Source organism: Manacus vitellinus, unplaced genomic scaffold (genome assembly GCF_001715985.3).
Source record: "Manacus vitellinus isolate BGI_N305 unplaced genomic scaffold, ASM171598v3 scaffold_44_pilon, whole genome shotgun sequence".
Lineage (NCBI taxonomy): Eukaryota > Metazoa > Chordata > Aves > Passeriformes > Pipridae > Manacus > Manacus vitellinus.
This window is the reverse complement of record NW_021940565.1, coordinates 1627615-1640901: the sequence shown is the minus strand read 5'-3', so window position 1 is coordinate 1640901 and position 13287 is coordinate 1627615. Positions and strand designations below refer to the sequence as shown.

At 55.7% G+C, this 13287-nt stretch overlaps 1 protein-coding gene across 1 annotated transcript in view; it reads right to left on the bottom strand.

Annotated features, from left to right (window-relative positions):
* CACNA1E (calcium voltage-gated channel subunit alpha1 E) overlaps positions 1-13287 on the bottom strand; it is a 109762-nt gene that overhangs the window by 31111 nt on the left and 65364 nt on the right. The window contains 15 exon segments of the mRNA XM_029962219.1: positions 1354-1460; positions 1800-1859; positions 2413-2542; positions 3091-3250; positions 3870-4111; positions 4269-4846; positions 4849-4869; positions 5757-5817; positions 8927-9024; positions 10223-10290; positions 10617-10734; positions 11110-11182; positions 11515-11646; positions 11780-11892; positions 12136-12248. Of these exon segments, the coding sequence (XP_029818079.1) occupies positions 1354-1460; positions 1800-1859; positions 2413-2542; positions 3091-3250; positions 3870-4111; positions 4269-4846; positions 4849-4869; positions 5757-5817; positions 8927-9024; positions 10223-10290; positions 10617-10734; positions 11110-11182; positions 11515-11646; positions 11780-11892; positions 12136-12248 (2074 nt within the window).

The window sequence follows — 13287 nt, the reverse complement described above, 5'->3', positions numbered from 1 at the left end:
CTGATCCACCCTTGTGGTGGCCAAGGTGGCCTCCTGGGGGCTCAGAGCATTGTCCCCAGCCAGCAAACTTGCCCCATGCCCCTTACCCATGCCAGGGTCTGCAGTCATCCCCCTGCCCTGCCCAGGGGCTGGTTCATCCCCGCGTTGTGGGAGCTGAATTCTCCCATGCTCTTCCCAAGGAGAGAGCAGGGGCTGAAAGCACCGGGCAAGGAATGGCGTGAGGAGGGTGAGGAAGGCAAAAGCAACGAGCCAGGGAGGGTGCAAGTGGGCGAGAACCAGGAGAAGGAGCTGCCGCCCAGTCTGGGGTGAGATGGGAGGGATGGATTACAGGCTGTAATCCATCGAGTGACCTCAGGGCTCCGACACAGCCGCCCCGAGAGCCTCGCACGGTACCTGAGCTGTGGACAAGGACAAGGCTCCAGTCTGCGTGGCTGCCAGGCCCTCCCCTCTCACCAGCACTAACGCCACCGCCGCCAGTGTCAGAGGCACAAAGAGAGAACAACAGCGTGACAAAGGAGCCCGAGCCTCTCCTCTCTTCTCTCCCTCCTCAGGCACCAGCAGGGCACCACAGCAGCCCCGGGGCCTGCGAGCATCACCTTGGCACCACGCATCCCTCCCTGTGCTCATGCTGCATCACCTGCCCCAACCAGCATGAAATTCATCCCTGGGTGCTCCTCCCCTCCAGGGCACAGGCACCACAGACATCCCAGTACCTGCAGGTGCCACAAGCTCCGTTCCAGAGCCCAACCACAGGGTGATGCTCAGCAAGGACACACTGCAGGCCAAGCACACAGCACCCTGCCCCCGTGGTGGTGCTGCAGAGGCTGCTGGCACAAACCCCACCAGCCACATCCCCATCCCTGCAGGGCTCCAGAGCAACACTCCCCCTCATAACAGAGGAAAAGTCATCAGCCAGGAGGAACCATTTCCAGCACAAACATGTTCAGAGGGCAGCTCCACCCTGCTGGTTACTGCTTCTGCTGTCTCTGTGCACCCCAAGATGCATAGCAGGTGTATAGCTCCAGCTCTGCCACCCTTATGTTTTCTCCCCTCTCTAACAGCCCCTTCTGCTCTGTTTCAAATCCACTTTCACCATCAACCTCTTCCTAGCACCGCCAGCGCGCCTTGCCTTGCTCCCTGCCTGCTTGCTCACCACCATTTGACAAACAAGGAGAAATAACATCTCTGGAGCAGCCCCACGCCACTGCCAGGAGCCATCCCAGCAGCAGAGCAGAAGGGTGCAGAGAAATAAAAAAAACAAAGTCAGGGTCTAGTAGCCATAAGACACAGCTGCATTCTTTTCCCACCACAGCCAAGGGAAGGCAGGGAGTGACAAGGATGGCGGCCACTTACGCCAAGGCAAAAGCCACCAGTGCTCCCACCACAACGATGAAATCCAGGATGTTCCAGAGGTCTCGGAAGTAGGAGCCGTCCTGCAGGATCAAGCCTTGATCAATCATCTGGAGGGGAGAAACAGAGAGAAAAACAGGCAAGGGATGAGCAGCTCAGACATCAAGTGGAAGCAGCCACTGGCAGGACAAGCTGGGGGACAGGGACACTGCTGGGGAGTAGCAGACTCATCCCTGTGTCCTGGGTAGAGGTCAAGGAGCATCATATTTGTGTGGAAGCCTGGAGGCTGATAAAACTGGTGCTGAGCACTCTGGACTCCCACTGCTGAGAACCAAACTTTAGGGTCTCTACCACCCAGATTTAGGACCAGAACTGAAAAACTGAGCTATTTCCCATCCCCTGCAAGGATGCTGCCAGTCTAAGCGCCCACAGCCTGCAAGGGCTCTTACCTTGATAACCATCTCAAAGGTGAAGACGCCAGTGAAGACATAGTCAAAATACCTCAGGACCTGCAGAGAGAGGTCACGGGTGCTCTGCAGCCGCTGCCAAGCAAACAGGCCCACTTGTACCCACCCAGAACCCACTACCACCCCACACTGGGGCTCGCCTGGCTCAGGTGCAGACAGAGGGTTGGTTTCCTTGCCCCAAACCCAGCCTGTTCCCTAAGAGTTCAGTACAGTCATAAACCCAGCCTGTGTAGGCAGGAGGGAATAATTTCCTGTGCGTGGTGCAAGTGGCTTGGGACTCATGCTGTGAGCTGGAACTGTGTGTCTCCACGCCAGTGCCTGTGAACACCAGCATCTAAAGTAGTTTAAGCTACTTTACTGCTGACAAGGTGCCCTGGTCTGCAGCCTGGGCTCTAAACCCCTCGTGTGGGAAGCTAGGGGTTTACAAAGGAAGGTGATAAGGAAGAAGCCAGACTCCATGGCACAGTGCAGGTGCTGCCACCAGCTGCCCTGACTCCCTGTCCCACACGTGCCCCACCACAGAAGCTAAAATTCTACAGGACCTCTGCCTGCACTGCCCTGCGGGACCCGGGGAGCGGGAGAGGGTTGCAATCACTTTGTTGCGGTCGGAGTTGGTGAGGACGGGATCCTCGGCTGCCAGGGCGATGCTGCTGGCGGCGATCACCAGGAGGATGCACATCTCGAAGTAGCGCAGGTTCACGATGTAGTGGCAGGCCCTCCGCACCCTGTGGGGACACAGCCCGACGCCCCGACCTGTGAGCCCCCGGCAGGCCCCAGCCACGGCCCACGCGCAAAACCCACCCCACGTCACCGCCTTCCAGGGCGGAAAGATGGGCAGCAAAGTCTGAGGAGCAAGAGAAGGGAGCCCAGGGGGAATTTGGGCTTGCTGACCCCTTAGCTTGGCTGTCCCATCCAACCAGACACCCCACAACCAGGCGGGGAAAGTCTCTGAGAAATTGGGGTGCTTATTCTTCCAGGCTGTTGGAGCTGGAGAAGAGCTACAGGGGAGTATAAAACTGCAGATAAATACAACAAGTAGTGAATAAAAATCCCAACTAGCCATCAGCAGTTGGGAGAGAGAGCCAAGAGTGTGGTTGGCACAGAGGGAGAGCGTTGTGGGGCCTGGGGAACACCACAGCAGGTCATCAAGACTGTTCAGGAGATATTCAGACTCCCTCCCACGGGGATTCCCTGTTTTCGGTGATGTCAAGGGGTCTTTCCCCTTGCAGCCCTCCCCAGCCCTGGGTCTCCTGTGATCCAAAAAATGTCTCACGGGTTGGTGGTGCTGAAGATGAACATGGAACTGTGCGGCACCATCGCTTTGCCTGTCTCGCTTTTTTCCTTCTTCCGCTTCTTCTTCTCCATTTCCTCCTCATCCTCTTTGGTCTCGGCCTCCTTTAAGGGGCTGGCTTCACCATCTGTCTTGTTGCTAACTGCAGGAAAGCGAGAGCCTTTGCCCGGCCTTGCACCCAGACAGCACCCTGGGGTGTCCCTGCCACATGCAAACGCCCTGACTCCCACTTTAAATCCCTGTGCTGTTATGGGGAGAGGGCCCCCCCCTCTCAGATGGAAATAAAAAGAGACGAGCTGCTGGGATGAAGCAGATGAAATGGGGTTTAACAAGGCCAGTTTTCACCATGCTGTTTAATTAATAACACCGTTTAAAGCAGTTCACCTTGACAGCGAGAATGCTGTTAAGGTGTTTGAGAGGCAGCAAGCTGGTGGAGGCTGTGCACGTGTCAGGAAAAACAGGGAATGCAAGTGTTTTGCCCAGGAGGAGAGGAAGGGGGAATGAGGAATCAGATGAAGGGGTGGATGGGAAGAAGGTGAGGAAGGGACATGGTCCCCAGGGGATGGTGGCACATCAGCATTACATTTGGGGCTCCCCTGCGAAACTGGGGTGCTGGAGGGAGGTGCTGCGAGGAGCAGCAAAGAAATCCCCCCCTCCAGCTGATGGATGTGGACAGGAAAAGCCCATGCAAGCGGCTTTCCATCCCCACAGGGTCCCCGAGGGCTGGGACAGGGGCTCAGGAAAGAGAGATGGGTCCTCACTCTGTACCACAGCGGAGTCGTGGACATCGATCATGATGGTGGTGCTCTCTGTGGCCTTCTCGGTGTTGGGGGTGATGGAGGAGAGGTCGGGCTCGCTCCGGCTGACGGTGCGACTGCCCTGCAGCAGTGCCTGCTCGCTGGTGTCCGGGCTGCTGCAGTCCTGCTCCGTCAGGTTGCCTGTCTTACCCCCGTGGGGCTCGGGGGCTGCATGTGGGGGGCATTCTCCTCTCCTTGGTCAAGTACTCCCAAATTCAGATCGGGCGCATCGCCGCGCAGGGACCGCTTTGTCCTGACAGGAGGGATGTGAGAGAAACAAGGCCGTGAGGGATAGGGATGATTAGAGCCATGATGGGAGCTGTGGGAATCGGCAAGATGCTCCTCCCCAGTTACCAACCTGACGGACTCTCCGCTCGCTTGGCCTCCCCCTGAATCAGTGCCTCGGCTGCGGCCACGTCCCCACGCCGGTCCCCATCCTGTGCCCCCTCCATGGTGCTGGCCTCCTCCAGACCCATCTCCTGGCTGGCCGAGCGGCTCCCCAAGATGCCAGCTTGCTCCTTCCCCTCCATCCGGGCTCTGCGGTGCCGGCTGCGCCGCTGGCTCTGCCTCATCCTGGCCCTATCCTCGACGCTGCCGCCTGCCCCGTCCTGCTCGCCCAGCTCACAGTTCCCATGGCATGATTTCTGCTGCCACATATCCTTGTCCCGCTTGGCCCGGGGCGATGGGCTCCTCCTGTCCTCACCGCCGCCGGGGTTGGCTCCCGGGACAGGCTGCTCCGGTCCCTCAGCCAGCGGCCGCTCGCCCTTGCCCTGCTCCTCGGCGCATTTCTCCAGGGTGACGCCATCCCCTGGTTTCTTCCTGCGGAAGATGCTGGCGTGGGGGTTGATGAGGGGCGGCTCGTCCTTGTTGATGCCCTCCTGGCTGGACATCTGCATGTGCCGGCGCAGCTGGCTGGTGCGCTGCTCCCACACCGACATGTGAGGTGCCGCCGCCGCCGTCCCGCCTGCGACGGGGCACAGCAAGCGGTCAGCATCCTGGCTGACCCCACCTCCCACCAGGTGAAGCACCCGCCCTGGATTTAATCTGGGAATCCCAGGGAGAGGGAAATGCCACCACCAGGGTTACAGGCTGTGCTAAGACTTCGTCAGCATCCCTCTGGTGCTGGCAGGGGCTGGAAACAGGGCTAAGACTGTACTTCTGGCCCCTTCAGAAGGCATCGGGCTGATGGATGACCAGCCCCAGCAGCCTCACTGCTGCCTTGAAGTTTTCTTGTCCAGCTTCTAGGAGCAGACAGCACCCTGGCTTGCCCTACCCCAGACAGGCAGGGACCACCTTCCTCTTGTGCCTGTAGCCACCTTAAATATGGGCCAAGCCCTCTCGCTGCATACAGGGACCCTTTTTTGCCTCTCGCCAGCACATCCCGGGTAGGAAGTCTGCCCCGAGGCTTGGGGAGCAGCAATTTTGACTGTCTGTAGGGGAAGGAGCTGTACTGGGCTTCTCTGTGTGGAGGACTAGGCTATGCCACGAAAACCTTAGCAGTGCCGTAAGTTCGCCGGCAAACGCCCTGGAGCAGACAGACGTGCCCTTCCCGACACACCTAAGGCACAGGGAAACACCCACGAGCACATACACCGCTCACACACCGCGCACGGCACATCCACGGGCGGCGACACGCACGTACGGCACAGCACCACACACGGGGGGTCCGGCACACACCCGGCCACACGCACGCACGGACGGGGTGCACGGGAGCACACGGATACAGGCACACACGCGGCCACCCCCTCCCCGCCCTGCCGAGGAGGCCGGAGGGGAGCGGGGTGTGCCCCGGCCCCACGGACGCACAGACAGCACAGGAGCCACAGACGGACACGCGCCCCCGCGGCCCACATACAGGTGGCTGCTGCGTGGCTCCCACATCGACATGTGGTGTCTCCTCCGCCTGTCTCTTCTGGGGAGGAAAAACAAACGGGTTCAATCCCCCTCTTCGCCCCTCCTTCCACTGCTGTGGGCAGCGCAGAGAGGCGTCCCCCCACCCCGGGCAGCCGGCATCTCTTTGCCGAGCGGCTGCTGGGCAGTGAGTCCCTCCCTGCGTGTGCACAGTGAAGTCCCACTTGCACAACAGCAGTGGGCTGCCCACAATCCCACTGACACGCTGTGATCCATTCCGTGGGGGCCACGGAGCCCTCCCCACACCACGCAAGGGGAGAGCAGTCCTTCAGAAGCCCCCATGCGTCCTTGGATATTTAACAGCTGCTTCAAACTGCTCCAAATTCACTTTTCCCAAGAAAAACGTGGCAATTGGAAAGAGGAAGGATTGCATCAGGCCAGCCCCAAGCTGCTCAGAGCTGTCACCATGCTGCCCTAGGACTACAGAGGGGAACATGAAGCTCCCCAGCAAATGCAAGGCACAAGCCCAGGGTGAGATGCCACAGAGCTCCTGTCACTTGAGCAGCCCCCACACAGAGCAGATTAACAGGGCTGGCAGTGTCCTTCACCCCCACCAGCAGTTGGGGAGATTCCAGGCTTTAACCTTCATATCAACACAGAAAAGATTCAGATAAGCACAGCTCCAAGCAAACTGCCCCAAGCAGATGCAATCATAGAATCACAGAATCCCTAAAGTTGGAATGGATCTACAAGGATCGTTGAGTCCAACCCTTGACACTGCACAAGACAACTCCAAGAACCACACCACGTGCCTGAGATCATTGTCCAAATGCTTCTTGAGCTCTGGTAGGCTCAAGACCACCCCATAAGAGTTTGAAGACGCTCCCCGTTGTCCTACCACTTGTCAAAAAAACACCTTGTCAAAAGTCCCTCTCCGGCTCTCTTACAGCCCCTTTAGGTACTGGAAGGTGCTTTAAGGTCTCCCTGGAGCTTCCTCTTCTCCAGGCTGAACAACCTTAACTCTCTCAGCCTGTCCCCTCAGGGGAGGCGCTCTGGTGACGCTGGTCCTTACAGCACGTGAACAGCCCAGTGCCACGCTCAAGGCAGGGATCGAGTTGCAGGCACCCGCCACCGTCCCCACAGCAAGTGCCCGAGCCTCCGAAGGCATCCACGCACCACGCTGGGCACCAGCACATGACAGCGCCCGCACGCGTCCATCTGGCCACCCACTCGCCAAACGGCCCCGCGCCATCTGCACGCACGAACACAACACCCCGACCGGCACCGCGGCCGCCCGCGCCAGCTCCCGTGGGAGCACTCATCCCGTGGGAGTGCTCGTCCCCGCGCGCCGCCGGACCCCTCTGCAGGCAGGAATGCTGCACCGACCTGCCCGCGCCGGGTACCCACCGAGGAGTGAAGCCATCCGTGCCTGTGCACACACTCGAAGGCAGAGGCCAGCTCTGCTCTGGCTTGTCCCTTGCTGTGCCGTCCCCACTGTCCCTCCCTGGCTGCTGGCATCAAGTGCAGCACCACCAAAAGCACATCGGAGCCGATGCTCGCAACACACCCCACCACGGCATCACACTACCTGCCCCAAACCCTATCCATCCTCATGAGTGGGAGGAGCTGGAAAAAAAGACCTGTGAATGTCAATACCTCTCATTTCAATGCCTTGAGAACAATAAAGGAAAGGTTAGAGACTGTTTTCCCAACCAGCTCTACCTCACAATGACCAGAAAGCTTTATCAGGGATGTGCAGTGTGGGCAATTCTTTTACTGCCCTAATATATTCCATCTCCCCCTCTTCCTCTCTTCTATCTGTCCATTCTTTATTCTTTCCTGCAGCCTAAATCCCTCTGTTTTCTCACTTTATCCAACACATTCCCATTGGTAGCCAGAAACAGTCATGACATACAGATTCCACCATCTTTCCCATTATCCCCCCAGGTACTTGGTCTGACACAGATTTATTATGAACATCCCATCACCCCCAAAACAAGGTGAAATCTGTGGCTGCTGGGAGGGCAGGCAGGGCTCACAAGTACCCCTGGTTCCTGCTCCCCCTAAAACCATGAGTGAGGAGACCATCAGATCCCACCACTGCCAAACCAGGGAGGGGGCTGTTGCCAACGCTGCCTCCGACCCCCCCAGATCAGCACTGAAAACAGCAGTTTCTCTCAGCAAATCTGCAAGAGATTCTGCCGTGTACGAGCTTGGCTGGGTTTCAAAGCATAACGAAACCTTAAAATTCCCTGGGAAGGGATTCTATAAAAAAAAAAAAAAAAAAAAAAAAAAAAAAAAGGGGGAGAAAAAAAATAATCCCTTCAGCTGTACCGAAATGTACTGTTTTGGGAAACAAATCAAAACGCCTCGTTCCAATGTTGACTTTGAAAGTTTTATGTGATTTAGACCATATGACACTGCAAAATAAAGAGAAAAAAGGCATCTAGAAAGGAAAAAACAGAATTTTCTCCTGCTGAAACACAGAGACAAGGCTCCTTAACACCATGCTGCAGGTTTACGTAGTTTGAGGCTTTTTCTCCTTGCTCAAATCAAATTTCTGTACAATCAAATGTTGTTTCACAAACCTGCTCCATCTCTCCTAACTGCATTCACTCCCAAGGAAGGAGCCTGGGGGAGATTTGTGACACTGCTGCTCCCTTCTCCCCCAGCCCTGGCTGCTCTCTTGCAGCTCTGCCACAAAGAAATGCTCCCCAGGAACAAATATCACCTCTCCTCAAGAATAGTTTGAGATACCTTCCTCCTCCCCAGCCTCCTTGCCCACCCTTAGCATCAGCCCCGAGTGTTTGAGCTCATATTTGGGGCAGAAAACCCTTTTTAGCATATTTCTGCCATGCCCAAGCACTGGGTCTGCTGCTTGGGGTAGGGTCTGGCAAGTTAAGGTCCTCCAGGGTGACCTGGTCCCTGTGCTGCCACCTCTCCAAAGGCACTGCTGCTCATGGGGAGCACAGTCCTAGATCTCAATCCATCCATCCATCCTCAGGAAGACACCCAGAGAGGGTCACCCCATGCAGGGACCTCTTTTTTTTGTGGAAGCCCCCACAACCAGCCATACCAGGCTCTGCTGCAGCTCTGTGCCCTTCTCAGAAGCCTGGCTGGGCTCAGGGGCTCACTGGGGTAGCAGTGGTGGTGGGGAGGGGGTCACTCACTCGATAGCTGGCATGTTTGGGGCAGACATGGGGCTGACTTCTTTGGCTTTCTGAAGGGCGTGCTTCTGGTTAAAGGCCTCCTCTTCCTCCTGCTCATCCTGCAGAGAAAAGAGGGGCATTGCTTAGTGGGATGATGGGATTTCAAGGGAAGGTACAGCCATGTGAAGGATCTGCAGGGCTACCCTACATGCCAAAGCATGAGGGACAAAGGGGGGGGCCTGTATTTCCAGAAACAGCCTTTATTTTCGTTGTGCTGTAGGGATGAAACTTCCCCACTACACCAGATCTTACTGAAGGCGTGAGCTCTACTTAAATAAGTGAACCCAGCCCACTCCAGGCAAGAGCTAGAACAGCCCCAGACAGCATAGACAAGCTCAGCCCTCCCTTCTTCACAGCCACAGGGGCTACACAGGCATCCCCCTAACAGAGTGGGAGGTAAGGCATCCATGAATGACCCCGGCAGAGACCGGATTGATTTAATGAGTATGGTTGTGTCTCCGGAGCAAAAAATGTCATTAGGAGTCATTAGCGAGCATTCAGCCTTTTCAGAAACTCGGCACTCTCCTAATTGATGCTGCTGGCACTCCGTGGGGCTCTCCCATCCCTCTCACCCCAGAGGCAGCCAGCAGCCCCTGGAAGTGCCATCTGCACCCACTGTGGGAGGACAGGGACCCCCCCCAAGCACCCCTCAGGCAAACCAGCACCATGCTCCATTTCGGGTCAGATTTACACCAGCGCAGAAGCCTCGCAGCGAGCCCCAAGGACATCAATAACAGGCACAGGCTCCACAAAAATCTGGTCCCCACGGGATCACTGGTCTGCTCCGAAGAGCGGCAATGACCATTGCAGCTCTCTCCTATTCACAGTTATCCAGATGGTGCTCCAACAATTTAGCATTCCCCAAATATTTCCCAGCATGGTCTTAAAAACAGGTAAGCCCAATAACCTTCTTAAGCACCAGTCTAAATTGCATCCTAAATCACATTCACCGCCCTGCGGGCAGATGGGGATTAAATACTGACACCACTGGAAAGTGCTTCCCACTCCACATCTCCAGAGTGCTCCAGAAAATAACAGTCCCCACACCAGATCCCATCTGACAGACGAGGGTTATCTCAATCTGACTGGAAGCAAACAGAACTGGGGAGCTTAAATGGAGAAACAGTTAAAGCCACACTTGAAGTGTGGGTGTTCCTGAAGAGATCAGTAGGTTTAAGCACTTTCCTAAATCAAAGTCTAAATGCCTTTGCCCCCACTCCCTTCACAAAAGAAGGAAAAGGAGCAGCAGGAAGGTACCTTGGTGAGCTCCTGGGCGTTGGCCAGGTTGTCCACGGCAATGGCCAAGAAGACGTTCAGCAGAGTATCTGTGAGCAGCTAAGGATGCACAAGCCGTGTGTTAAGGACATGCCTGTCTGCAGCTACCAAGGGAGGGTGGCCCTGATGGCTCCTCGTCAGCGCAGCGAGGAGCAGCCAAAGGCATAAACTCCTCACTCATCCCATTTAAACAGCCCTCAGTGCACCTCCAGACAGCTGCTCCTCTGCACTTGGGCTACCCAGCACCGCCAGGTGCGTGGTGGGTCTTTCCCAGTTGGGAGAGAAGGAAGGAGCAGTGGGTGGGGAGGGGAATGCCCCCAGAGAGGGTGATAAGGTGGGGTTGTCACCACTCAAAGCACAGCAGCCATGTGGATACAGTTTCCAAACAAGGTGAGGACGATGAAGTAGATGGAGGACCACATCCCTGAGCGAACGCCTCCCTGGGAGCGGATGCCATTGTACATCACCTCGTTCCAGTCCTCACCAGTCAGGATCTGCAGGAAAGCAACACAACACCTGCACCTTCTTGTCACCTGGATCTCTCCCACCAATACACAGGAGCCAAGTACAGAGACCCTGTGCAGTGGATAACCCAGCTCCTGAGCATCAGCACCTGAGGGAGATCACACTGGACACTGCTGAGGATTCACATCTCCTCAGAAGAGTTTTGAAACTCTTCATCTTCTGTAACAGAGGTGGAAGAGTTTCCATCTCTTGCCATCCACTTTGTTACACAGGAGAGGGAGGAAGCAAGTTATATCCTAAGAGCTGATAGAGGGGGGCCTGTTTGGTTTAAAGAGCCCCTTCCAGCCATGGGGGAGTGAGTCCCAAGTCCTTTCAGTTGTGTTCCCTTGCAGTCCAGCTCCTACCTGAAACACTGTCATGATGGCCGCAGGGAAAGTGTCAAAGTTGGCTGATGGAGTCCCATCCATGAAGTTAAACCTGGAAAGCAGAACCAGAACATAAACGGGATGAAATACCAAGGTCAACAAACCCCTGACTGCTATGCTATCAGCTCTCTTGTGCTTAGGAGGGCCTTTCCCCAGTCCAAAAAAGGTCTCCTGAATATTTGGTGCGAGAAACCAAAAAGTCTCCTGGCTAGAAGGACCCCCCACAGCCCAAAGGCACCCCCCGAGCAGGGACTTTTTTGTGTGAGAAGTACCACTGTTAGGAGCAGACTGAGTGGGAGGGCTTACAGTCTTCCTGGGCACCTAAAGAGGGTGTCATCACTTAACATCAAGAAATTCCTATTCCTCAGACTTGAAACAACCTACCTGCCTCCAAACAGCTGCATTCCCAGCAGGGCAAAGACCACAATGAAGAGGAAGAGGAGGAAGAGGAGACTGATAATAGACTTCATGGAGCTCATCAGGGAGACCACCAAATTTCTCAGGGATGCCCAGTACCTAGAAAAGAGAGACACTGCTGGAGCACTCACAGTGATGCTGACCTCACCAGCAGGAGAGCAGGAGTGACTGGATCTGGGCTGCAGCCCCAGTCTGAGATGGAGACTGACAGGCTCTGATGGTTGGTACGCACTTGGTTATTTTAAATATCCGCAGGAGACGAAGGGCTCGCAGGACACTGATCCCAAAAGAGGTTCCTGGTCTGAATATAGCCCAAACCACTTCAAAGATGCTTCCCACCGTGACCTGAGAAACAGACACAGCCACAAGTCAAAGACAGGCTCAGGACAGGCTGTTGCAGGAAAACATAATGTGCCTAAAGATGAGGCATCCACCACCCTGCCCAAGACCTGGTGTCTCAGGATGGCACAGGGAGGCTGCCCCAGCAGAAAGGGCTCCCCTGCCCACTGTGAGGGCCATCCCATTCTCCTCCTTGGTGCCTTATGTTGCATCTCCCCCCACACCCACAGCATCTCCAGGCCTGCTTACCCCACAGTCAAAGCAGTTGAAGGAAGAATGGAAATAAAGGCGTGGCCCCATCCCGTACATCTTTAAGGACATCTCCAGCAGGAAGAGCCCAAGAAACAGGAACTCTGCATAGTCTAAAAGAGAAAACCCAAACATGCATGCACCCACCTGTCACCATACAGCACACCACAGAAATGGGACAAGTCAAGGACCACACTGTATCCCCAGGCTCTCTGAGTCTGAGATGAGGGAAGTTTGTCTGTGAGGAGCTAAATTGTATGTAACAGAGCATCAACCCCATGGCTTAATTCTTCAGGGTAGGTACACCTGTGTCCCAGGGGTTTGGGAGGACCAGGGATGGCCAGCACAGAGCAGAGCAGCTCTTCAGCATGATTTGACAGTGGTTGAGGCGTATGCAAAGGCATCAACCACATGACACTATAGGGGAATATTAGCAACCTGGATTTAAATCATTGCACGGCTGGAACTTGGCCAGAGAAACCAAGCCGAACAGCCAAGAGCCAGTGAAAAGCTTCTCCAGCTATTTCCTGAACGTTTAGCAGGCAAGAACCTGGCTCTTCCCCTTGTCCAGAAGATGCTTCTCACCAGGACCAGCTGCCGTACCACACCATGGCGTGCTGGGATCCCGGCAGGCCCGCGCACACCATTGCAGATTTGGGTAGACACAGTGGTTGACAGGGACATTTTCAAGGTAAGAATAACAAGCAGCACTAGTGCAGCAGCAGCAGCAGCTCAGGAGTAACACATGACTGCCGTGGGGCTGACCACACTGCTCTGCACTTTGTCCACGCTAGGATAGGCATAGGCATAGTGCCTTTGAGACCTGACCTTGTACCATGGCCCACGGGCTGAGGGATGCTCCTGTAACTGGAAGCTTGGAATGCCCATGCCGTGCTCTGCACCAGAATTTTGACTCCATGACCAGTCTCGTCCCTGCAAACTCACACCTTTCAGCAATTGCTTGTGGGCATTCAAAGACGTGTCTCCAGTAAGATTTCCATCACCACTGGTCACAATTTTAGGATAAATCCCACCGAGACCCACAGTCTATTTCTCTCTGTTGACAAACGCATCGGACCTGAAGGACACGAGGCCGGTACAACCCCTCCACATTTGGTCACAGGGCTGAGACAGCCCTTAGTGGCCACAGGG